General features: G+C 45.5%; 6 protein-coding genes across 6 annotated transcripts; all 6 read right to left on the reverse strand.

Moving 5' to 3' along the window:
- Positions 1-668: 668 nt before the first annotated feature.
- Positions 669-2432, reverse strand: N7533_006449 (ankyrin repeat domain-containing protein; the record flags this gene model as incomplete). Its single annotated transcript, XM_057103099.1, has 2 exons — positions 669-1247; positions 1308-2432. The coding sequence occupies 2 exons, from the start codon at positions 2430-2432 to the stop codon at positions 669-671; spliced, it is 1704 nt and encodes a 567-aa protein (XP_056958056.1).
- Positions 2433-4098: 1666 nt separating this feature from the next.
- Positions 4099-4740, reverse strand: N7533_006450 (uncharacterized protein; the record flags this gene model as incomplete). Its single annotated transcript, XM_057103100.1, has 1 exon — positions 4099-4740. The coding sequence occupies one exon, from the start codon at positions 4738-4740 to the stop codon at positions 4099-4101; it is 642 nt and encodes a 213-aa protein (XP_056958057.1).
- Positions 4741-7138: 2398 nt separating this feature from the next.
- On the reverse strand, positions 7139-7363 carry N7533_006451 (uncharacterized protein; the record flags this gene model as incomplete). The annotated part of the gene is made up of 1 exon (XM_057103101.1): positions 7139-7363. One exon carries the CDS (start codon positions 7361-7363, stop codon positions 7139-7141), a length of 225 nt encoding a protein of 74 aa, XP_056958058.1.
- A 3724-nt stretch (positions 7364-11087) lies between these two features.
- N7533_006452 (uncharacterized protein) lies at positions 11088-13150 on the reverse strand (the record flags this gene model as incomplete). Its single annotated transcript, XM_057103102.1, has 3 exons — positions 11088-12269; positions 12333-12670; positions 12733-13150. The coding sequence occupies 3 exons, from the start codon at positions 13148-13150 to the stop codon at positions 11088-11090; spliced, it is 1938 nt and encodes a 645-aa protein (XP_056958059.1).
- Positions 13151-17231: 4081 nt separating this feature from the next.
- Positions 17232-17780, reverse strand: N7533_006453 (uncharacterized protein; the record flags this gene model as incomplete). Its single annotated transcript, XM_057103103.1, has 2 exons — positions 17232-17633; positions 17751-17780. 2 exons carry the CDS (start codon positions 17778-17780, stop codon positions 17232-17234), a joined length of 432 nt encoding a protein of 143 aa, XP_056958060.1.
- A 918-nt stretch (positions 17781-18698) lies between these two features.
- Positions 18699-22498, reverse strand: N7533_006454 (uncharacterized protein; the record flags this gene model as incomplete). Its single annotated transcript, XM_057103104.1, is given in 4 exon segments — positions 18699-18970; positions 19030-20672; positions 20730-22015; positions 22028-22498. 4 exon segments carry the CDS (start codon positions 22496-22498, stop codon positions 18699-18701), a joined length of 3672 nt encoding a protein of 1223 aa, XP_056958061.1.
- Between the last annotated feature and the right edge of the window lie 2501 nt (positions 22499-24999).

Consider the following 24999-nt stretch of genomic DNA (forward strand, 5'->3'; position numbering starts at 1 on the left):
AAGATCACAGAAACTGGGAGCAATTGAATGATTATATCTGTATGATTGTAAACTCATTTCTGTTCCTCATACTTATATCGATAACAACCATATCAGTAAGTATTATCATATTCAATCAATGCGAAATCACCATGTATAACTTATCTATCAGAAGCGGATTCAGGGCCTACTCAAGGGGTGATTGGATCGTTGGCCAGGTTTCAGATGCTCAAGTCTCGAAGCCGCAAATCTCTGTCCCTTATAATTTAATTTTTATCGTCCACATTTTTTTCTCGTCGGGTTGGGGTCACCCCATCTCGACTTCAGCCTAGGCGAAATCTGAGTAAATCCAGACCTACAGGACGGAATGTGTTCTATTCAAGCGATTTCGAGGAAAATATGGCATTAAATGCGTATATGAGGCTAAATAGGTCCGTTCACTTGCATTATGCGACGTAATGGAGTCAATCGCATCGAGATAAACTCCAACAAACCTGCCAGAATCTACCGTCAATTACAAAGGCATTTCTACGGGCATGAGAATTGAAAGTAGCTTTCAATTGATAAAATCACAAAAACTAAAGCGGCAGCCCTCTGACTATTATTTGAGCCTGATATAGGATGTCATGCTCAAACGCATCACACTCACTACTAAAATATGAAAATCAACGGTAACACAGCAGCTCTTTTCATGCGCTGCTTTCTCGGACCCAAATTTCTTCCTGTTCTTGAAGAAAGTATGTCAATCTGATGTTTGAAGAGTACCTGATCGCTTTCCTCAAGCTTGGAAGGTCTCTGGCACGTTTATCACGGCAAAGAGCTCGCACGATTGCTTCATTTCCTTCTCGTGCTGCCAGTTGAAGGGCTGTTTCTCCAAAACTATTTTCGGCCTTGCAGTTCAGTCTTTCATCTTGAAGCAGAATTTCCACGATTTCTAGATTCCCGCTTGATGCTGCCACTGACAATGCAGTGCTTCCAAGCAATGTAGGTGAGTTGACATCGATACCACCACACCGGTCAATCAACAGCTTCGCGATTTCAGTATGACCATTTTCGATTGCGATGAAAAGGGGAGATTTGTTCCAGACCGCTTTGTCGAAATCGACATCATTGTGGTCAAGAAGTCGACGTACGATCTCCATATGGCCCTTCTCACAGGCATAGAAGATCGGCGAGGCATTTCGAACATTCAGCGCAATGTCTTGTCTCGTGAGAAGTACCTCCAGTAATCGTAGACTGCCACTTAATGCAGCATAGGTGATGGGAGTCTAGCCACATCCGTCCTGAATATTCGGATCTAGACTCTCAATTTCGAGGAGAACACACACGAGCAGAATATTGCCATTTTGTACGGCATAATGAAGGGCCGTTTGCCCGTGTCGGCAGGTCGCGTTAATCTCAGCTAACTCCTCGGATAAAATTCGCATGGCCACAGACTGTTGATCCTCGCGAATAGCAATGCAGAGAGGTGTGACTTCGTCCACGTCGCGGGAATTGATTTCGATGTCAGGCAAGGCTAGCAAGATCTTCACGATCGATATCTGCCCATGCTTTGCGGCCAAATGTAGCGCTGTTGCTCCCGTTGTATCGGTAGTGTTGATAGAAATCATGTCATAATCGAGAAAAGTTTGCAAAATATTGCAGTATCCTTTTATGGCTGCTTGATGAAGCAAACTCTGACCCTTTCGGTTCCTGATGTTGAGATTTGCTCCGTAGGAAATCAGTATTTGGACCATTTCCTTTGACCCTTTGCGCGTGGCAATAAATAGCGGATGCTCACGGCTGCTTGGGCCATCCAGGGTTGCCGCTGAAGGCTTCGTTTTGACGTGGTCAAGCAGCATGGTAAGAATTGGACTGCTCTGATATAAGATAGCTAGGTTAATGGGGTCGATTCCTTTGCAGTCGGCTGTAAAAGTGTCAACCCCCCTGGCCAGGAAGGCCCGAACCAAATCCTTATCCTGATGGGCGGTAGCAAACCAGATCGCATTTCGGCCCTTGTTATCTCGAGCAGTCACTTCTGTATCAGAGTACCCCAAAAGATCTCTGGCTGTAGGTAAAAGCTTCCTTTGGAGGGAGTATAGTAATGGCGTTTGCTGATGATCATCTCTCCAATTGAGATCTGTGCCGCTCTTGATCAAAGAGCGGATCATTTGATACCTTTCTGTTCGAATACCGTGGATGTAGAATAGCGGCGTCCGAAGTCTGCCATCTATTGTGTTTGGGTTCGCTTGATATTTTTCGAGTAGGGTTTTCGCCAGTTTCGACTGGTTGTGCTGGATGGCCCAGATCAGAGCAGAGCTATTCTGGCAGCGAACATTGAAAGTGTAGAGAAGCGGTAGGAATAGAAGACTTGATCGTTTATTCAATTTTGCCATTGAAAGCAAGTCCTGTGAGACATCTAATAAGTCTGCTAGACAGAAAAGTAGCTCTAGGGGAAGAGAAAGGAGCTTCATCTTGTTTGATTAATGATGAAGCTTGTTGGATATGTGGAATACGCAACGTCGTTCGCTGGAAGCGGCTTAAGAATGAACATATGGTGAACAGCTTATCGAGTGTCGTAGCTAGGCCTGACAATTGCGACTCTGAATAAGTAGGGCAGTACGTGTATTTATTTTATGTCATTAGAAATGGCAATGCAGCAGAAGCATCTAGACTTTCATTACTCCTGGGAGCAGGGTTCTCTCCTAGGAATTAGGCGTGCATTTTTGGAAAGTTTATAAGAAAAATGCGATATGGGTGGCATTGAAATATAGTGTTGTCTATTTCATGCTGCCATTTCTACCGGGATATATTCATGCTTATTTTAATACGTGGCGATTGTGATTCAAGAATTACCTCAATACTGATTCTTGTGGCCAAGGTCAAAGAAACAGAAGCCTCTTCAGCGCCGGCAATCACCCAATCACCTCTTCGATAAATAGCTCCAGCCAGAAAAAGGGCATAAAATGTTAGCCACATAGAGGGAGTGAAAGAGGGAGCAGAACCATTGGATATATTTGTAGGCAAAGCCGGGCCAAGCGGTATGAATGTCCGTAAGCCATGTGTGGTGGTGACTGTCAGCGGCACAGTTGGGAGCGGGAATGTTGGAAGGATCAATGTTAAAGGAAGGTTTGTATTCTCCAGGTACTCGGTTTGCTCAGCGTGAGATCCTTCGTGATGAGAATCTGTTCGTGCATGATGAGCATTCGGAAGTTGTTTACTCTAGGCATCGTTTCGTACCAAACTTCTCATATCTCTAATTTTCGTCCATGAGCGACGTTTGAAATTTGTTTCCAGATGCAAGTTACTCGTCTTGCGTTGGTTCCTGTGTCTTGAAGCCTGACATGGTAACTCAGACGGGCGATAAATTTGTGTGAATCTATCAAATTAGGGAAGTTTGTCCAAGAAGAGGAGGACGGAGGATCCTGATGATACAAGAACTATTTATCTTTATAACTCAGTCAATTGAAATTGAAATTGAGTGTCCCTCAAAAAGAAGGGACCTCACCATATTCATCGTTCGATATTGATTGTGATGAGCTTATAAAGGTGCGGGAACCTTTCCCATAACTTTCATCAACAATCTCCTTGGTGAATATGTTGAAAAAATCATACCGTGTGTGATATGGCACCTGCAGTCTTATTTAAGTGAGATTTATCTCTGGTGACACACAAATTATGATCTGAAACGGGATGCTGTTGGCCGTAACTGTTAAGACGCTATGTTTGGCCTCTGAAAAAAGTGCAGGGCTATCTTAGAGGGCTTGACATAGTTTGAGAACCCGGGAGGATATGTTGTTGAGTGGAATGAATGATTTCCATTCTTCCAAAAAATTAAGAAAAAGAATAAAAGAAAAACAGGTATTAATGATTCCTGGGAAGAAAACACAAAGTCTATTAACTACACCAGCGCGACAAAGGTCAAAGATAGTGGGTGATGTGATTACAACCAGGAAAGTGAAATCAATACATGAATAGGTGGCTATGAGAGATCAAATTATACGACTTCTAATTTCAAGAAAGACTGCTATCTATCTATCTAACTCACTAACTACTGTTGCTGCTCTTATTCTTTGTTGTTCAAATGACTTAACGAAACGACGCGGTATACCAAAGTGTAAAGCTGGATGGGTTTGGTGGTTAACTGACAGAAATGGAAGTCTCCTCTGGCGCATGGCTAGGGCCTTCTCCAGAGTTTCTCACGGTCTCCATATAGACATCATAAAGTGCTTCAAGCTCTACTTTTCGCTTCTCTTTCTCTAGATCGCTGAGCTTTTCCCATTCGTCCCCCTTCATTTTCTGCTCCATGAATTCCTCTTTGGTTTTGATCGCACTTTTATCAGACTGCAGATTGTCTGACTGCTGCCGGAAGCCGTTGGGAGTTTCGATTTTGATTTTGGCAGCATCTCGGCCTTGCTTTTCTTCTCGATCTTGTCGGTATTGCTCTATCGTCATCTCAGGTGGGTAGGGAGTCGGCGAACGTCCATAGATGCTGCGTCCTTGAGAATCAAACTTCGGGGTAACCCCCTCCTGGTATTCTGTATATCGTTTCTTTTGGTTTCTCCAGACTTTGTCTGTCTTTTCTTCGGTTGCTTTTTTACCACCACAAAAGCGGACAAGCTTGGATTTCGGCTCCCAAGAGCACGCCCTCACCAAGATTTCATCGTCGCTAGGCCTGATATTCTTCCATTTCACTTTCATCCAGGTGGACTTTCTTTTTCCATTGCTACAAACAATGCCATAAATTCCGACGAAATTCTCCTTTGTGTATCGGAAGACCATTTTGCCTGAGGGGTCTTTGTCTTTCAGCCGAGAAATTCGCGTTGCTTCGTTTGAAATGTAGACTTTGTCGGGATCGGAGTAGTCTTTTCTCCGTTCGAAACGGTAAGAGGCGTATTTGAAAGGTCCATCTTGGATGATGACAAAAGACGAGCCATTCAGGGTTCCCCATCCATCTATAACGACATCTTTGTCATACACTTCGTCTCCGGTGCTCTTGCTTCCCTTCTCTTTCTTTCCTTTGTGGTCAGAACTGCCAAGCAGCCATCTTCCAATTGGTCAGGAGTAGAGACCTTGTTCTGGAGAGCTTGGCTTTCGACAGATGAATCCTGATGAGCGGGGGTTTTTTGGTGTTGCTCTTCTGCCTTAGAAGAAACCCTATCTTCGATCGAGTGGGGATGATTTTGATCTGCAGTCTTAGGTTCCAAGTACTGCATTTCGATATCTTCTGTGTCATTTGGTTCTGATATAACAAAATGGGGTGGCTGATGGGGTGCGACTTCTTCTGGAGTATTGTGGTTGGATCGGGAAGACTGTTCACTGCTGATTGGTGCCTGGCCCGTGTGATCTTTTATCACGGATTGTTGGAGGCCGGCGTTTATTTTTTCACGAGAGATAGTTCCATCGTTCATTCCTTGCTCCAATCTTTCTAAACTTTCGTCTTTGTCCTTTTTCCCATCTTTTGCAGAAAAATATTTATTTATACCGTTATTTTTCTCTGCATCCTTGGGCTTTTTCTCCTTTTGCGGCGCTATTCTAGCTGATTGAATTGAACAATGGTGAATTTAAAAACGAAGATGAAATGAAAAGGAAAGACCAGGGCTACAAGTCAGACTATTTATCTTGTTCGCAGAATCTATTTATCCAACTTGGGGGTATAATAGCCCCTCACATAAATTTTGAAGCTGCAATTTGCTTTTAAATAACAGAACAAGACTCATAATTCGACTTCATTCCATCAAATAATCGCACATATTACGAGAATCAACTGCTATGAATAGCTGGCTGTTGAGCACAGTATGACCCTAGTGTATTATTTGGAAAGAAAATTCAAGAATCATCAATTTTATTTTAGGTACAAGAAATATTTGCAACACAGACATTTCCATCTAAATCCTTTTTGAAGAATCAGGTAATCAAGAATGATAAATTAGAAGCGCGCACTGGCAGCAAAATGTTTACCTAGTTCAGAAAACTAAGGTGCATATGTGATTCGGGTTTTCGACGAAAATAATGATCATCAAGATTTAGATTTTCTCCAGATCTCGAACATGCATAATCAATATCTTCTTGAGATAGGAACTGACTTTCAACTTCAGTAGTTCCTGAGCAAGTGAAACGCTGATATAGTTCTTAATTCTGGAAACGAAGAGGCCCTCAATTACCAAACGAACATCCGGTCACGTCATATGGCGAAACTTTATTGAAGCAAACTTGCGATTTAAATAATGGCCACTAAATCATACTATGAAACAGATTTTCGCTTAATTTGATATAAGATATATGTGAATATTTGATTTTACTTTGAACAGGACAAATTGATTGATGAAATTGAATCATGAAATTGCTCGATGGCCGAATCCCCTCGCAGGAGTTTCCATGGTCGTTTGGGATCATCTTAATGGCGAAAGTAAAAATTGCTAAGGGGAAAATTAATTTCACTTACTGCCTTTCTTTAGCGGGCAATCTGCGCACTGAGGATCTCCGCAGAGTTGGATAGCATAGTAACCTAGCAATTTTCCTGGATATTGTTCTCTAACTCTGTAACAAGAACCTTCAAAAGCGCCATCGCATCAAAGGGTCCCCAATCCATTCGCCACATCGCTCTTCGATCAAGGAATATCACTCCACATGACAGTATATACTTGCTGATGGTATCTAATTCTCCATTCTTGAAGCACAAGTATTTTACTTTTGTCGGATACTACATATCACGATTTGTTGAATAAACCAGAAGTATAAGACGATTTTTCTACCCCAATGTCTGGTTTGGCTATGAGAAGGGCCCCTACACGGCTTGAGAATCTCATATGTCGCACACGCTGCAAAGTGTAGAAGTAGTTAAATGACACTCCGTTCGACCACCTTTTATGCTAGGTTATATCAAAATAAGAATGACCAATACCAGCTCCAGATATATTGTATCCTTGATAAACTTGTTATGTCTTGTAGATCAATTGAATAGGATTAATTCCGCTTAATCATGCAATTGGCCGACGACATTCGTCCAGGTAGTACGCCAGATCCTCCCATATACCATTTTCTCGAATTGGAGTATTGACATGCGGGATACTCCTATCCGTCGGCTCACGAGGGGTTGTTGTATCGTAATCGCGAGGGGTTCTGACGATTGGAGGCTTGGTGCGGTTTCTCTTCTACGCATTAGCTCTGGATGCACAAATTACTCCTTAAGGTCAAATCTTCGTTTTGCCCTTACCATATCTTCTGCTGATGGTGGAGAGTGGTCAGGATGAGAGTGATACATAACGACCTGCCCATCGGCGAGTTCCATAACCAGCCAGCTTTTGATTCCATACAAAAGCCAAAACTCATTGTGCCGACGAAGCAGATTGTTACGGCGTTTGCGTAGCTGCTCTTTCTTGACCCGAGTCAAAACAGGAGCCATGTCTGCAAAATATGAAGAAGGAATTAATCAGAAGCTAGGCTAGCAATTATATACATGTTTTCTGCACTACTTTGATTTCTATTGATGCCTATCCCAGCGCAGTGTTGAGCTCTGATTATGAAATAGTTTATACAAGCAATCAACCGTTATGAACGCTCCATTACGCGCATACAGTGTTCCTAGTTTTCGCCAGAAATTGAGGTTAAATGTTGTGGGCTCAAAATGTTTTCCGCTGCCGCAAAATTAAAAACACTTACCACTCACTATAGCAAAGTGGCCTCTAGTGGCGGAGTTCTGGAAATTCGGTCGAGTCTTAACTTAAATAATGAATTAAGACCTGAGAAACTTGCGAGAATATATAGCGCATTTTCTTTGAAAGCTCAACAATTCATATCACTGCTGTGCTTTAGGTCAGCATGCCGACAAATGTCGTTTCCAAAACTTCCAGGGGGTCGGTGATCGATGAAAGTAAAACATGACAGAACACCCACTGACTTTTGAAGTAGAAATCCCAAGTTTTCAGCCTCTATGTCCTATAAATCTCTGTCCGTTCCCCATGCTACCTCTACAACTCGCGCAGCCTTGCTTCCAAACACACCCAGCAAGGAAAGAACGCCCCCCGTCGGAACATTATCTCGTGATAACTGCTCCTAGTCCAGCTATTTCTGAGGTTTCTTCATCTGACTCTGAGCACACTTCTCAAGTTGACTTGGTGTCCAATTTGACGCAACCGAGATACTCTACGACCGCCACTTCATCATATGAGAGTCAAGCACCCACCACTGCAGATGTACACGGTTTCGCGCATTCAGCTCATGGCCTCAAGCACTATATACCCGAGACCAATGGGAGACACGTATCCTCATTGACTTCCCACAACAACCAGGAGCAACAAGCTTTGGATACTCTTGTAAAATCTACATTGGAATTTTGGTCGGAACCTGAGCCGTACTCGCTTTCTTTGCCAACGCCCATACTGTACAGTAAGATGACTGGGGATCCTGGAGGCGTAGTGTTTTGGGATAAAGAAAGCTTGAAAGGCAGCTTATCAGATACGGGGGCTTATCAGATACGGGGCTACCTCATACAGCTGGGTTGAATGATGGAGTCTGGGGAAGCGTATCTACATCCAAACAGCATGAAGGCCACTCCGCTCAGTCTTCAACATCGATAGAAACAGCTACGCCAGGACAAACGAGCACGAAAGCCGGCACCTCTACATCTGCCATCATGACTTCAGCCCGATGGATGTACGATCCCACGTCCAGTCGTATAAATTGGTCAATGCGAGTCTCCAAACAGGGTGTGGAACTGATTGTCATGAGCGTAGTTGGAGGAATCTTGGCATTTGTAGGTCTGGTGCTTCTACACCGTCTCGTCTCTCGCTCTATCCAAAAGAAAAATGAGCGATCCAGATACCTTTCTCCCGTCTCGCTGGCGAAATGCCTTTCTAGAGAGGAGTCTAGCACACATGTTTTAGATTTAGCGGAAGTTTCGCATTTCTCAATTGAATCTTAAACGCATATTGATTGATTTTATGTAAAAGGTCATGTAAAATATACGTATGGGCATGATGGGTATCTCGCAATAAGGGCCTTGTAGGATATGTCGATACAGATTTTTGGAACACGAGTTGATTGGCACCGGGAAAACGGATATACAGTGTCACAATTAAAAACAGCGTCCCCAGGAAATAAATCGTAATGCAATTGAAATACCGGTAATGTATGTACCGTTACTGGGAAAGATACCGACAACGTCGGGAAGTTGCCTATTCCGGCGAATTGAAGTGGTGAAATATGAACCGTTGAGATGTGAACGGTGAAAAGTAGATCATTTAAATCTGGATTATTATGAAGCACTAGTGAAATTCGGACTGGTAAAGAGTGACTGGTAAGAGGTGACAGGTGAGAAGCAAACTGGCGAGAAGTAGACGGGTGAAGAAAAGACTGGTGAAGAGTGACTGGTGAAGAGTGACTGGTGAAAAGTAAACTGGTGAACCGTTAAAACTTTAACTGTTGAGACCGAGGATCAACTGGTGAGGTTTAAACCGGTGAAAAGTCAAACGGTGAGAAGTAAACAGGTGAACAGTAATTGGTGAGGAGTAAACGGGGAAAATAAAACGGTGAATTGGAACTGATGAAGCTAAGATGTTCAAATGTAGGCGAGTGAAGTCGACTGTTGAAAAGTAAACCGGTGAGATGTGAACCGCGAAAGATTAAACCGATGGAGGATAGATGGTGAGAGAGGTGATCAAAAGTTGGATTGAGAATGCGTTGATACAGAAAACAAGAGATTTTTAGAGTAATTCCTGTAGCTGTTTTACCGAAGGTGATCACCGACTTGAAAATCCGATGGTGAAGGCGGGAATGGCATCGAAAGTGGTGAGAGTGGTGATTCAACACCCTCATTTTGCCAGCCCGCCCCTCAATTCCAAGAATCTGCCATCTTAGTCATGTGACTGATGACTCATCTCGATTCTCACCTCAATTAAAACTATCATGGCCGTTTCAAACGTGACTCCCTTCCTAGAAGACACAAGCCAATATTATTTATAATGTCTAGGCCCGACCCGTGAGAGAAAATACATCAAATTGAAATTCGGGCTACCAAATCTCATGGCATACCCATCAGCTACAACCAGCGCAGTTTCCAAGGAAAATAATGTGATTCAAAAGCCTTCCAGTGATAATTCATTCTATGCCACTCAAAGCCTCAACCTCGATTTGAGTGAATCATTTGTCAGGTTTATTGTCATGTTTTTGTGGATGCTGTCGCACGTATCTACGCCACAACTCCAACCCCTGGAGCGAAGAGAACGGCCCGTAATTTTACACCGCCTGCCTTCGCCTCGCCAGGAATCTTCACGAGTGGCCGACCCGGCGCTCTCGCATCATACTATATTGAAGAGTACTTCAAGACCTACAGATCCGCCTGGGCCAAATGTTCCGCTCTGTATAGATATCCACTCAATCCTGATTGCGTGCCGCGGCCTTGGAATAAGGGGTGGGCCCAAAATGCAGCGACTGGGCCAGGCGATTACCCGTCGCTCACAACGCATCTCCCGGTCACTTCGCCTTTCATACCCCCGGAGATCACGGCCCGGGTCAGATAGCTGGTACCGTGTCCTAAAAGTCTTAGCCAGCGCAGTAAATTGTAGGCAAGACGTTTTACTATCGCAACCGCTACCAAGCCAGGTCTACTTCTTTGGATCTTTCATACTGAGATACCTTGCCGGGGGTTCTGCGAAGGACACGGTGGATGGAGAGACAGATTTCTTAGATTTACTTGCTCTAGCTATCAACAAATACGCTCCAGAATAACATCTTTTATATTTTGTCATCTCAGATTACCTGGTGTCTCCATGTGCTACTCTAGCTGCCAAATTTTCAAGGCGAGACTTGGGCCGCAGACCAGTAGCTATATTTCAAACTTAGACTTGAATATGGCAACTAGAAGATAGTGTAATCAACTACATAATTCACTAAGTTTGATGAAGTCATTCCTAAAACAGATACTGTTGCCAGGCTGCTGGAAAGCAATTGATTTCTCCGCTCAAAAATTTCTGTCATTCCAATATGCTTCACATTCAATTTCTCTTCGCTTGTGCATACGGCCTGATGCAGTAGACATACCATGACCATTTAGTAAAGTGACCCAGAATTAAAGTTCCAGCCATCCAGAAAGCAATCTGCACATACTCATAACATAATGCCGTATACTATCAAATGGAGGGATCGGGATATGGGAATGGAGCCGTGCTCATCGAAATTGAAGGAGGAAATGAAGTGGACCCGTAGCTGCTCGGAAACGGAGCGGACTCGAAGCTGCTTCCAGAATCATCCGGAAAATCCATGTAGGGTACGCTATGATACACATGAAATTCCGACTCATGGACTCCAGAACTGGCATTGGTCCAGTTCGAACTATCCAATCCCGGTGTATAGAGAGTCGGCGTGTCCTCATCGTTATTCTCGCGAATATGCGGAGTGCTGTCTTCCAGAAGCTCGGGCCACAGCAGCTGGCCACTCATCGCATCATGGTCCATTAAATAACCAAAGAACTTCTTGAAAACCGATATACGGAGAAATCTCGATGTGACACGAGTTTCTATCCTTCTTTCCTTCAGCGACATCACTGATAGAGCGTATCGGTCGGCTTCCACAGTATCCACCGAGGGTTTACCACACCTTTTCTTGACATCCACTTCTTCTGATGCATCTTCGGGGTAGTCGCAAGGCATCTCGGTTGGTAATACGGCTGGCGAGGCAGGAAGGTCGACAGTGTTGGGTGTTCGGAGACCCATGGTCATCATTTTCATGTGAAAATGGTTCCAGATATCTGTACGGTTGGGCAGATTCAAGTGCTGCTGGCTAGACGCTGTTCCGAATGCCAAACTACTTGATGATTTGAGCCGCCTCCAATCGGTCATTTCGAATCCGTACTGGAAGCTGAAGCGCCAGAGCTCCAGAATGTAACTTCGAAACCTGGCCTTTCGGGCTGCTGGGTTGAGCGCTGATCCAATTTCCCATAATCCATGAACACCATTGTCGATTGTCAGTTTATCATCAGTACTATTTGGTTGGAGAAATAGCTGCTTCATGACACTCTGTGGTACTTCCAGATATAGATGGTCTCTGAAAAATGTCTTTAACGATGGAACTGGAGAGTCAATCTCTTTCAATCGGTTCCAGATCTCCCGTCGATTATTTTCCGAAAAACTGGGGAAAAGCACGCCTTCGTCAAACTTCTTCTGCAAGAATTCTTTGTCCTTTTTGGAGACTTTAGGGACTTGGGATTCGATGAGGTTGACAGTAACACCGTTAATTAATTGTAAGCTCTGGATATGGCCTCCAACAATCCCTAGGAATGTGGTCAAAATACTTCTCCAATAGTACGAGATTGCCTGGTATGCCAGTTGTATTAGCCTCTGGTCCACCGAAATCTGGCACCGGAAGTCCATACGTACCTCGTCACAGTGCATAGCGGTAACTTTGTGCAGGTTTCCAATCTGCATTCCATCCCAAAGCCCTGGAATGGTAAGTAGCGAGTTTAACTGACGGGTCAGGAACTGGTTCTTGAAGAATAATCTCAGATACTGTCCTTTCTTGCTTCCCGCGACTGACTCTAGGGCCGCCCACCAGCTTTCCGCTGCCCGTTGATTCTCGGGCCCGTCAAGACGGCCCTCGTAGTAATTGATGCGCTTATATATCAGCCCATCTGATGGCCGATGCTCGTTTGAGAATTGTTCTCGTAATGATTGGAGGAGCCTTGCCTGGAGCTCGTGGGCAGTTGTATTGAGGTTATCTGAAAAGGGTAGTTATTAGTCAGAGGAGATCAAGCTTTGAGACAAGCAAAAGGCTTCATACCCGATTCTTCATCAGTCACATAGACATCCACTATCCACCACTGGTTATTGAATGCGAGTGTATTTCTAGCAGCAACAATTAGATTCTCGTGATCTAGCGCTCGTAATCCGTAATCCCAATCCACATTTAGGCTAGGAAGAGTCCCGTTGTCCGACCGCAGATGCACCCGATGTTGCCAGTCTGCCTGGGGCACTATAATGGACACATGATTATCCTTCATCAAACGATGGCAACCTTGTATTTTCAAGATTCGTTCGAGACGGCGAACATTCCGACGCTGATCCATACGTCGCTTAAATCCCGTTTCAAAGACAAGATGGGACATATGCACCCTGGCCGATAGCTTGAAGCGACTCTTAGCATATGCATAGAGTCTACACTCCAGGTCCTCCGCTTCAGACTGAGTGGGAGAGGCCATGTAGAGTACTTTCAGAGAGCAGAACTGGAGGAGTGCGCCTCGGGAAGACCCGAAGTTGGAGATACTTGGTGTTCTTTTGGAGCTTTATATCGTGTGATATATTGGGTATGTAGCAAAACTTTCGACCTCTTAGATTTGGCACAAAGTTGGCACATACCTTCAAGTATAAAACTGACATTCTAACTTTCTGATGAAGACCATCTCCTTATCGCTGGAAGTACAATATTGTGCTGTAAACAGTCAACACTGCGACACTAGACTCATAAAATGTCGACAAAAAGACATTCAGAAACTTACCTCACATTAAATCCGCCCATGATAGGAAATATGAGAAGTTTTGAGATCTCCAAAGTATAAATATATTCTCCATCAAATTATCAGATATACATCATCTCGACCATCTCTAGTATATGAAATAAATTCTAGAACAATGAAGCTCCGAACGATACCAAGGCTAGATCGGCTCGTCTCAGCTGCTGCCTTGTCGCTTTCAATCGCGGTCTTCCCCTGTCTGATCGTGATATTTGTCAGCTGCTCCTCACCCTCCACATCCCGCGAGCTTTATTTTCTCAAGGTAGGACGGGTTTCAAACATTCTTCTGACCAAAGGTTAATTTATAGCATAGGTAGATCTAACGGACTTTCCCAAGGTCGACCATTTATTGTCCCGCGGGTCTATTGGGATTGAGGATGTGGGTTCCTCGGCTATTGTTCATGACGGAGCAAATGCGGTCAACAATGTGCCCTCGACTGCCCGGGAGAGTGCAGATGAAGCATCTTCGAAAGCATCTTCAGCGATCCATCATACCATCCAATCAGAAGCTGATAAGCTGAAATCCCACATTCCACAACACTACTTAGTGGGTCTTTGGAGCTATTGCACATCTGGACATAACTCTGAGTCCACCTGTTCGGACCCTAGCTTGAATTTTGCTTTTAATCTGTCTTCCACACTTGGATCTAATGTGGCAAAAATGGACGAGGTGCTCCGACCGGTAGACGAGTCTACAATATCGGGTTATCGCCAGATCTCTCACGCCATTATCTACCTCTACATCTCTGGACTCGTTGGAAATACGCTAGTAACCGCCCTTGGCATTCAAAAAACATTCTTTGACAGAGGGGACAGACTTTTATCTATCCTTAGCCCGGTATGTGAGACTCCAAGTGAATTTAACGAATATAGGTAGCTGATAATGCTAGCTCTCGGCCCTTTTTATCACGACCGCTACGGTTGGGGTTACAGTGGCGTACGGACTATTCGTCACTGAAGTAAAAGCTAAATTAAGTGATATAGGAATCAAGGCCATCCTCGGCTCACGCCTTTTTGGGGCCGCATGGTTGGCAGTTTTTTTATCTATCGCAACATCGATCACTTGGTTGATACAGCTCTTTTGTTGCTGTATTTGATGCCGCCTTTGGGCGAAGACGACTAGGTCATCTACGTTTGAAGGGGAAGACACGCGAAAAATTGGCTTTTTAGCTGAATGGGCATGGATAGCACAACTTACCTGAATGTAGTACGCACATCACAAAATTATAAATATTGTTCAATTTCAAGTATACTAGATTAGGTATCTCCCAATTTTTTGGACTGAGTCGACTTTTTTCTGTCTCGTCTGGCCCGTGTGTGTCCTTAAGAGTCTTCCACATTATGTAGTTTCTCGAAGGAGATTTAATTGAGTCTAGATTTCAGAAACCGTGACAATTATCTCACGACCACTTGACATATTTCCATTATCCCCGGGATCGCCAAGGCTTGAGGCCGATATCCTTTGTTGGTTGGTGTACTCCATAAGATGCCTCTGTATTCTGCATCAGCATACCTGGTCCTGATTGGGTCCAAAGTAACCTGGGCTGAGTAAGATTGGTCGATGCGACAGAGAGCATTCCATCTCTTTTCGGACTCGCATGCTTTTTCAATCACACTTGCTATCTTATTTTGTAGGGACCACAGGATGTCGTGGCCGGAAAAGTGCGGATCATTTGGTGACTCGGAGTTGTAAAGACGTTGCAGATCATGAGATGTGTTTTCTATGAGATCTTGCAAGAGCTTGAAAAGTGCGTAGCAGTCGCGATAATAGGCATTCTCGACACGCTGCTGGCCCAACTCACGCTCTAGTTGCGCACTCTCATCGGTTGTCGTTATTGCGTGACATCCAAAGGGGTTGTGTCTCTACCCATTGGTCCTATATATATATCTCGCAAAGTTCTCTTCCAGCATTGAAAATAAGGTGAAAACTAATCAGGCAACCCTCAAAATTATCAGGCCGTTGATCTCCGGTTTTCGTAAAAGGTTGTGGTGACCACCGTTCAGCAGTCTACGGCTGCCACCATTTTTCAGTCCTATCTGAGAAATAACGAAAAATCTGCATTCTATGGTCTCACTTCGGAGCCGGTGTTTCCCCTTTCCGTGGCTGTGGCTGGTCAGTACTCGGGCGTTTGCGATCAGCCTTCTATTGAAGTCCGACACAGACATGAATCAATCGATCGCTTGGCTCTGCCGACGATCGAGATGAGAATGGCTTCTCTTTCACCATGCCCCACTTATACCACACTATACCTAATTAGAACAGGCAAAGATCCACCAATTGAGATCCAATGTAGCTTTACGCAACCGTCAAGGATACCGTATGAAGCTGTTTCTTACTAAGCAACCCTCCTTCTCATCTCTAGGGTGGCACCGTCTTTCCACTCGAGTGCCGTCGTCATAGACTATAAACCCTTTATTTCTGCCTCAAAAAAAATAAAAAATTTAAAAAACTCCCTCTTTCTCAGTATTCCATTCTATGAATTTTATGGCCGACAGATTCACGCTTAATAATAAAGACAATTATCATTCTATCTCAGCTTTTGCGTTATACATCTGCATAAAGTCATGGAAACCAAAAAAATTGAGACAGAGCTCAAGCAGAACATAGATATGGCAATATTCTCCCAACTGCTTGAGACGGATTACGAAGAAAATCGAGTGACTAGCTCGATTACTCTCTATACATTTGTCGAACGGGCTGAAAAGGCTGTTGATGAAATGGAACAAGCTCTGTAAGTCTTGATCATGATTAGTTCTGTACATTGTTTCCTAGGTTAGGCAGGTGCAATGCCCGAACCCTCTTGTGGAATCAATTACTGTATTAACGGTTCGTTCTATAGCCTAGATAGGAAGATGAATACGTTAATGTCGTTTGCAAACTCTCTTCAAGGTGCAGCGATGATTTTGGGCTTTTACAGAATTGTAAAAAGTTGTCGAAAAATTGGAGAAGCTAGCATGACAGTAGTACAGTATCCCGAAGCTCTTGATATTAGGCTGGAAACTGGCCCCATTTATTTAGAAGATGAGATAGGTAGCCTGAGGGCCAGGGTGGTTTGTGCTCGCTCAGCAATCGACTATTTCTACCACGCTGGGTAGACAAATCTGAACCTAAATCCTAGAATATTTTCCATCTGCGAAGCGTTTCGGGGAGTAATTTGTTTCGAGGCATTAGCTTTTTCACTTCATCAATCTATAAGCGGTTTAGGTTTTAGGGTTTAGAAACGCCTAGTTTGGACTGCTATCCAATTTAGATGATTCCAATGTTCCTTTAGCAAACTTGAAGTTTGAACTCATTGTCTTTCAAAGCCTGCGGCGATAGCACTTTCTTTTATTTATTCATTTTATTCATTTATTCCTCAGGCTTTTCACGACCTTAGGTCGTATGTAGCCCCCCTAGCTAGTGTGCACTGCTCCATAGGATATGGACATTTGACAGCATCACCACATGCGCGGTCCTTGATTCAGATCTTCCTCCTCCTCACCCTTTATTGGCCAACCGTCCTGTCTCTATTGCAAACGCGATGACGGCTTTGACAGTCTTGATGTCGGGTTTCCATGCTCTTCTATTCGGTTCACTCGCGTCCTCTACAATCCCAGGTTTACCTCCTAGCATCTGCGACAGACTACCGAAGCTTGGACCTGCGTCTTCACTCAGCGCACGACGTTGTTCATTCCACTGTGTGCATCGAAGCAAGAAATGCGGGACTGTTTCACGCTCAATTCCACATTCGCACCAATCACTTTCGTCTACGCCGATTCGATAAAGATATCACTTCAGCCTGGCATGTCCCGTGCGGAGTTGAGCTAGTATCGATGCTTTCTCCCGATCCAGACCATCATACAGCATCTTTGTGTTGGGTCCTGGGAGCGCCGAATCCAGCTGGCGTGTAAACTGGCCAGTGGTCCACAGATGGAAGTTGTCCTTCTGGTGTTGTTTCGCAATCGCCCGAGCCCATCGCAACGCTGACGCCCGGAGCTGGACTTGCGCCCAGGGTGGGGAGTTAACTTCGCAGCTCTCTTCCGTTGCTTCGCGTGCGAGGGTATGGGTTCGTGTAGTATTCTCGCGGTCTTCATCAGTTGGTGGCTGCAGGTTGACCTTGGCCCCCATATCCAACAGCTGGCCGACTACGTCGGTGATTCGAGTGATAAGAGCCTGTCCGCCTTGAGGGGGCTATTGTAAGGATGTGTATTAGTTTGCTGTTTATAGACTAGCTGAGGTTAGTCATGTTCACACCCATACAAGTTTGTATGGATACGGGCATAACAATTCAGACAACTACCCATGGACCTGATTGGACGTGCATTTCTGTTCCGACATTTTGTCCCAACAGCTAGTAAACTAGCCATCGAATGGAGTCAACCGAATGATCAATATTAATGATTATTTATTGGTGACCTCTCGCAATCAAGATGGGAACAGGAACGTGTATAGTTTGGCCGTGACGGGTCACCTGTCGCTGCGGTCTTATGCGTAAACGCATTAGACTGTAGCGTCAGAGAAGGCCCGCCTGCGCTCCCTTGTAGGGAGGCAATGTGTCTGTATATTGTAATGCTGGTTTCTATATACAGCGGGGGTGGGAGGGACAAAATCGAGACTTGACTGCGTGAGAGATGACGAGCTACTAGTTATATGCAATCGCTTTTGCAGATTTAGTTCGCGAACGTTACTGAAAACCGAATTCAGCAACGCCATCCCAGCTTGGAATTGGAAGACCCTTTCTCGCAAGCTCGTCTCTTTTTTTCAGCTCTCTTTTAGCTATAGAGCTTTCCCCAATCGGCTTACAAAGCTAAATCCGCAACCAAAATCCTAGTCAAAGAATCCTTTTCAGGCTGAGCTTCGTTAAAGCTTCCGAAGCTCACGGCTATTGATTATGTGGATTTGCTGCAGAATCTGACGGTTGCCTTTGGGTCAGACCCTGTTCGAGCGTCGATTCGGCGGATGAGGGAATTAAAGGAGGGGACTGTTAATGGTGGTCCTGACAATAAAAACATGTGTGTATAAAAGTCTGAAGTCCTTCAAATTAGAGGGCCATGGACGTGGAATATTAGTCGTGATAGGTTATGTATCGTGTTGGATTGTATTTGTACAATGTGTGCACAAGAATATTATGCCTCTTCCTGAGAGGCGGTTGTGAACATATGGAGGTTTATATACAGACTGATAATATGAGACATGAATGCGAATGTGATCATGAGTATAATCGTAATACATGAGCCGAACGCCAATTGTCGAAGATTATGCAGAGTCACCAAGAGGTTTCAAGCCTCCTTCACCTCCAAGTTTCGTCTCGTTCCAGCGTTCTAGGATCTTCTTGACTTCTTTGAAAGCAACAGGCTTTGTCAGGAACAAGTCCATGCCTGAATTGAGGGCCTCCGCTTCGTCGAGAGTACTGCTCAGCCCTGTCAAGGCAATGATTTTGCAAGGCTTGTTGCTCTTGCTGCGCCCCCTTTCAAAGGAGCGAATCGCTCTGGTAGCTTCGAAGCCGTTCATGACAGGCATTGAGATGTCTGATGAATGATTAGCTTGTGGTAAAACCAAGATATATACTTGATGAAGCGTTACGTACCCATGAAAATTATGTCGTAGCCGTCCTCAGCACCCTTCACGGCATCAAGAGCTTCACTGCCGTTCTCCGCCGAGTCTAGACTGGCGAGCTCGCGCTTTTTCAAGTATGTGAGCATCAAGTTTAGATTGATCTTATTGTCCTCGACGACCAGAATTCTGGCGGCCCGTTGATCACTTGTTGACTCGCGTTCCTCAGAGGCTTCCTCAGAGGCTTCTCTTGACGTGTCCTTTGATCTATGTGGGATGACCATAGAAAGTTTTTCAGTCTCTTGAACGGCAGCCTCCGCTTGGTCGCTTGAATTTGCGCAGGAAGGCCCTGGGCCTTCGTCTTCGGTCGATTCGGCTGATGGCTTGGGGAATGAGAAACTTTTCAGTGCCGGTTTGTTGGGTCTGTGGTCTAGACATCTTTGAATAAAGCGCGCGAGTTTATGAGGACTATATGGACGTGGAATGACATCCACATGTCGGGCACCGCATGATGATACTGAGTGGAGTGAGTCACGGGCCAAATAATCGTTGCTCAAGAGGAGAAGAGCAGACTCACAATCAGAAAGCGCTTCGTTAACTTTGCCATTTGCCACTGAGGCACCATCAAAGAGCAAAATATCGATAGCAGTGTCCGAAGAAGGTGACACTATCTTGAGCCTGTACCACGCCGTCAGATAACGCCCGAGAGACGCCGACGAGGGCGAGCTGGACAAATCTTGAAGATTGTTGTCGATGATGGCTACTGATTTCCCAGCGTGAGACTGACGCAAAAGACGTAGATCAGTAGAGGGGTCGGTAATGTCTTGTGTAGAGCGAGATCTGAATTCCAAAGTCTCAATTTCTTGGTCCGAGTGGACAAGCGGTATCATCACCTTCACTGTGGTACCATGGCCGACTTGGCTCTGGATATTGAAAGTTCCTCCAAATGGTTTGAGCAGACTGCGCACAATCGAAAGGCCGAGACCAGAACCGGTAGCTAGTGAATCCTCCTGAGCAAAAGGCACGAATAACTTGGAGCGTATAAACTCCTCCGAGATGCCTTTGCCTGTGTCTGCCACAGTCAAGGTGATCGTGTCCTCTTGGGTAACATTTCGAGAAGGCTCAATGTCCAACTTCAAGGATACGGAACCTGCTTCGGTGTATTTCATTGCATTGCTGAAAATGTTCATGATGATGCGTCGGATTGCTCCGGGTGGCACTTGATAGATCCAATTGTTCGGCGCGATGTCGATTTTCACGTCGATATTGGACTGCGAAAGGCTTGTTTCTGAAGACGCATCGTTGGTCTCATCGCTAGACTGTAGAGACCGCGCCGACGCAGGTTTGCGGCTGTGGAAATGACCCACACAAACTCCATCTATGACTTCCTCCGCCAGAACGGAGATGTCTGTGGGGATGTAGGTGTCCAGATGTGCAGCCGACCGATGTAGCTTTTTGAGCTCGGACGATGAGACCCGACCCTTTTCGGTGTTTCGCAGGCGCTTTCGCAACGACAGTACTTTGCTGTAGTCCAGAACCTGATTCATAGTATCAAGCAAGGTTCGCCCACAGGCAGTCACAGTTTCCATGAGTGACCCTTGGTATTGGTTGAGTGTAGTCGTTTGCAATATTTCTGTCGCCGCCATGATTCCATGGAGAGGACTTCGCAATTCGTGCCTGGGTATTTCATTTAGTAACCAACAGGATGAGCAGGTGCATCGGGCCAAGACTTACGAAATACTGCCCAAAAAGTCGGCCTTTTGGCGGTCAGAGATTAGAGACTCGATTCGACTGCATTCAGCCATGATAGACGACCCGAAGCTCACCACGGTGCTGAGCTCGACCGAAGGGTCAAACACATTACTTTCAACATTGTTCCAGCAGAAACAGCCACCATACCACTGGGAGTAAGCAGCGCTCAACAGTGGCACGAACATGACCTGAGAGGCACTTGGAAAATACAAGTTGAGCAGCTTATTGTCTTTCGCTTTTATAGCTTTGTAATTCTTTGGTTTGATAGAATCTCTTCGCCCAAATGGATCGGTGCTCTTTGAATTGTCTTCACTGTCAGAGCTTGAAAGCTGACCGTCACGATGAAGAGAAAAGATCTTTCCTCGACGATGCCTCCGGAGAAGCCGATGCAAGAAGTCTTCGCTCATGTTCGCAACGGGATATGGAACAGACGACTCTTGAGCTGTACCGTATGGGGTTTCAGCCGTAGATATGCTGAGAATGGAAGCTATGGTCTCATTTTCAGGTGAGCTGGATGATTCGCTGTCGCTCGTGCGATGAGGTAGGAAATTGTTGCCGGCCTCCAGGAAAGCGACGCCACTGTTCTCACCAAGCTCTAAACTTTCACGAATGAGGTTGGCCGCACGCCGGAAAGTCCATGTGGTGTCCTTTTCGGGGTTCATTTCGTCATTTGCCTTGTCTTCCGCTGACCAGCTGGCAGAATGCGACGAATGGTAGCTGGAAGCAAGGAATGGAACCTCTGCATCGGAGTCTGAATTGGCAGAATGAGCGCTAGCGCTACTCGATCGAGAGAAACGAGAGGAAACACTGCCGGTATTGCGGCGATGTAACCGTCTTCTGCTCCCGGATGAAGTGCTTGATTCTCGATTGAGTAATTTGATTGTGTCAAAATCAATTTGGAAGCTCGATCGACCCTCTACGAAGTGATTCATTCCTTGTGTTAATCGAGAAGCGTGCCTCCCTTCCGAGGCTTGACGACTGACTTTCAAAAAGTCCATGATTAGTATGCCCATCTGACCCATCGTAATTTTGTCCTTCTCAGAGAACGCAACGTGAGGCTTCGTATCAAGCACAAAGAAGCAGCCAACATTGATACCGCTGTCGGTTGTTAGAGGCGTTCCGGCGAAAAATCGAAAAGCAGGCTTCTTCTGAACAAGAGGTAAGTGTTGATATCTGTCGTCCTGTGCCATGTCGTTGGATATGATAAATTCATAGTCACCTTTTTCACAGTGAGAGGCTGGCAACGCAATGGTGTCTTGGCATATGTTCTATGTGCTCACATCAAGAGTTGAGCAGCCCGTGTAGATACCTCCGCTGAGTCCATTATATTTGTTAGTGCTGTCGGTGGTTTGTGCAGACTGGGCAATAATGAATTGCGAATCCCGATCTGAAAAGCTGATGAAAGCGCGGTCCACGTCCAGTCGCAACGCAGCTAGCTGCGCAAAGGAGTTGAGGGTAGAATTGGTGTTACCAAGGATCAGAGACTCGGGCATAGCCTGTATGGAGTTCGGTGGTGAAACGAGTTCTGTCTGCGAAGGAGCAGAAGACGGAGGCGTCGCGGGTGATTGCTCTTGGTTTGACGAGGAAGTCGAGGATCTGAGCCCATCAGAAGTGGTGTTATCTTCACTGCTGCTGGTCTCCTTCTCAAGAATCGCGCTGAGTCGTTTTTCAGGGCGAAAATAGCGATACACTTCACGGGCTCGACGACCAGCGACATGGTCGTCTGGCATCGACGGAGGTGGACTGTTCATGGCTTCTCACTTGTCGTCGCTAGGGAATGTGAGAACCAGTTGCGGTAGCGTTTCCAGTTGAAAGATAGAAGAACGAGCTGTGGATCACCCTGGTAGGTGGGCAGAGATACGTCATGCTGATCTAGGGCTGCTGGTCCATATCGGGAATGCGTGGAGAGAGGAAAAGATCGATCATGTGAAGAGAAAGTTGACGTTTGCCGCCTTGCGACGGGGGCTGTGGGGTGTGATTGGCGGAGAGTCAAGCGACAATCAGATCTCCAGGAGGGTCAGTGTGGCACGGTTAGACAGGATTGGAGGAGGAAATTAGGATCCAGTTGTGGCTGAAAAATGCTGGGTGATGAGCACAGAGTCGCACCAGGGGATGAGGAAGAAGTGAAAACCGGGCAGGACCAGACTTCCAGGTTCTGATGGAGGAAGCGTCTACGCGAAACCTGGGTCGGCATGCACCGCTAGGCCCGAAGTGGCTTGGCCAAGCGTATTCATACGTCATAGGCCCCCGTCGGCGTATGGGCCCACCAATCACAGGTCAGGCTTCAGATCTATACCCCCCCCTCCACTGCTGTGGCTGGTGATCGGATGCATATTTCCAAGCTGTCTCATTCGCAGAAATGTAAAGACAGCAACGTCTGGGTCTAGACTGGCTTTCTGGGGTCCAGGTGAGACCGAGGATCAGCGAAGCCAGGGACCTGTGAATTCATTGCCAAAGCTCCTAGACTGCCAGGGCATCGAGTTCGAGATCGATCGCCTGATACATGGGTTTTCTGGATTCATGCGAGCAATGCAACGTGCTTTGAGCAGAGTTGCCGGGAGATTGTTGACCGAGCCAACATACCAGGTCGGCAGGATCCCAAGGTAACCATTCTCAAACTACTCCATGGTTGGCTGAACGATGTGAAGACTGGAAAGTGGATTCTCGTCCTGGATAATCTTGACGACGATAATTTCTTCCATGCAATGCCCTTAACACAGTCCAGCATCGAAGATGATCAGAGCGTGGTGTATCAACGGTCTATATCGTATTATCTCTGTCAGGACTCGATGGGCTGTATTTTGATGACAAGTCGGAGTAGATAAGTGGCTTTGAGAACCGTGGAAGATTATAACATCATTCCGGTGGAGCCAATGAACGAACCCCACGCGATCTCGCTCTTTGAGATGAAGGTCGGCGCGCAATCTGACCGCTCCGCAATTGCTCAGTTAGCTGCAGCTCTAGAATTTATACCGCTCGCGATTGTGCAGGCGGCGGCCTTTATCAAGCAAAGAGCATCACGAGAGTCAGTCACGCAATATCTGAAAAGGTTTCAGAAAAGCGATAAGCAGAAATCACCCTTCTTAATTATAAAAGGGGCCAGCTTCGTAGGGACCCAGAGGCCAAGAATGCTATCCTTGTAACATAGCAGATATTATTTAAGGATATTCAGGAAAGAAGGCCGTCAGCAGCAGGTCTCTTATCTCTGATGAGCTTCTTTAATTGACAAAGGATCCCTAACAGTCTCCTACAAAAAAGCCAAGCTACCCCAGAAAAAAAACAAAGAAAGCGATACAAGTGACATAGAAGATGTTAAAAGTGTATAGACATATTATGTACTGAGAATCAAAATTTAGTCTCAGGCGCTGGGAATAGGCAGTTGCGAGGTATGGGGCAACTTGCAATACATGGGCTGGCTCATGTTAAAACAGTCGACTTCCTATATGTACAGAGAGATGTCAGCACAGGCTAACTACTCTCAAAACTGCCATAATGATTGAAACTTACTTTGACAGCTACTGCTGTATGCGGCATTTGAGTTTGGTTGAGAAAACTGGTAGTGAATGGTTTTGATCTATGATAAGCTATCAGTAGGTAGCTTATAGGCTCTTATAACTAACAGACTTCGCAATCTGAATGTATTATTGAGACCATTCCAGTTCCTTGGATTAAACTCCAAGGTGAGAACTGGTATGATAGATTCTCCACGTTAGCATGGCGTCGAATTATCGGGTAATCAAACCTACCTGCCGATTACGGATTTCAATGTTGAGCGTAGGCAGACTAGAAGGATACAATGGGTCAGCTCGATCACAAGGGTATCACGGTTTGGGTTCGGGTCATTCCATACCGGAGGCAGCTGGCAAAGTCGAGAAGTGCTCGGTATTCTTTGCAGGATGAGAACAACCGTTCTGCTGGCGAAAGCCCAGGTACTTATAGCATTGTACGTAGATCCTACATTTGTGCTGATGTCATGATTGCTGCCTAATTGTGAGGGTCTCAACACCGCTGGCCCTCAAATTGCAGTTGACTTAACGTTTAACCTTTGATTGAAGCAGTATTCGACTACATCACGGGTTTTTGTGCATTCTGTTGATTATTGAGTATATAAAAAGCCTCCCTCACTGTTTTTCTTTTTTCAACACGCACGGCGATACCGCAGAAAAGCGCCGACGACACGTTCAACATTCATCAACATGGGTATACATGTCATCGTGACAGGAGGGGCGGCAAGTGGTTATGCCATGTTATT

Source organism: Penicillium manginii (genome assembly GCF_028828005.1).
Source record: "Penicillium manginii strain IBT 31320 chromosome Unknown utg000005l:1.0-5665137.0:1.0-5668048.0, whole genome shotgun sequence".
NCBI lineage: Eukaryota > Fungi > Ascomycota > Eurotiomycetes > Eurotiales > Aspergillaceae > Penicillium > Penicillium manginii.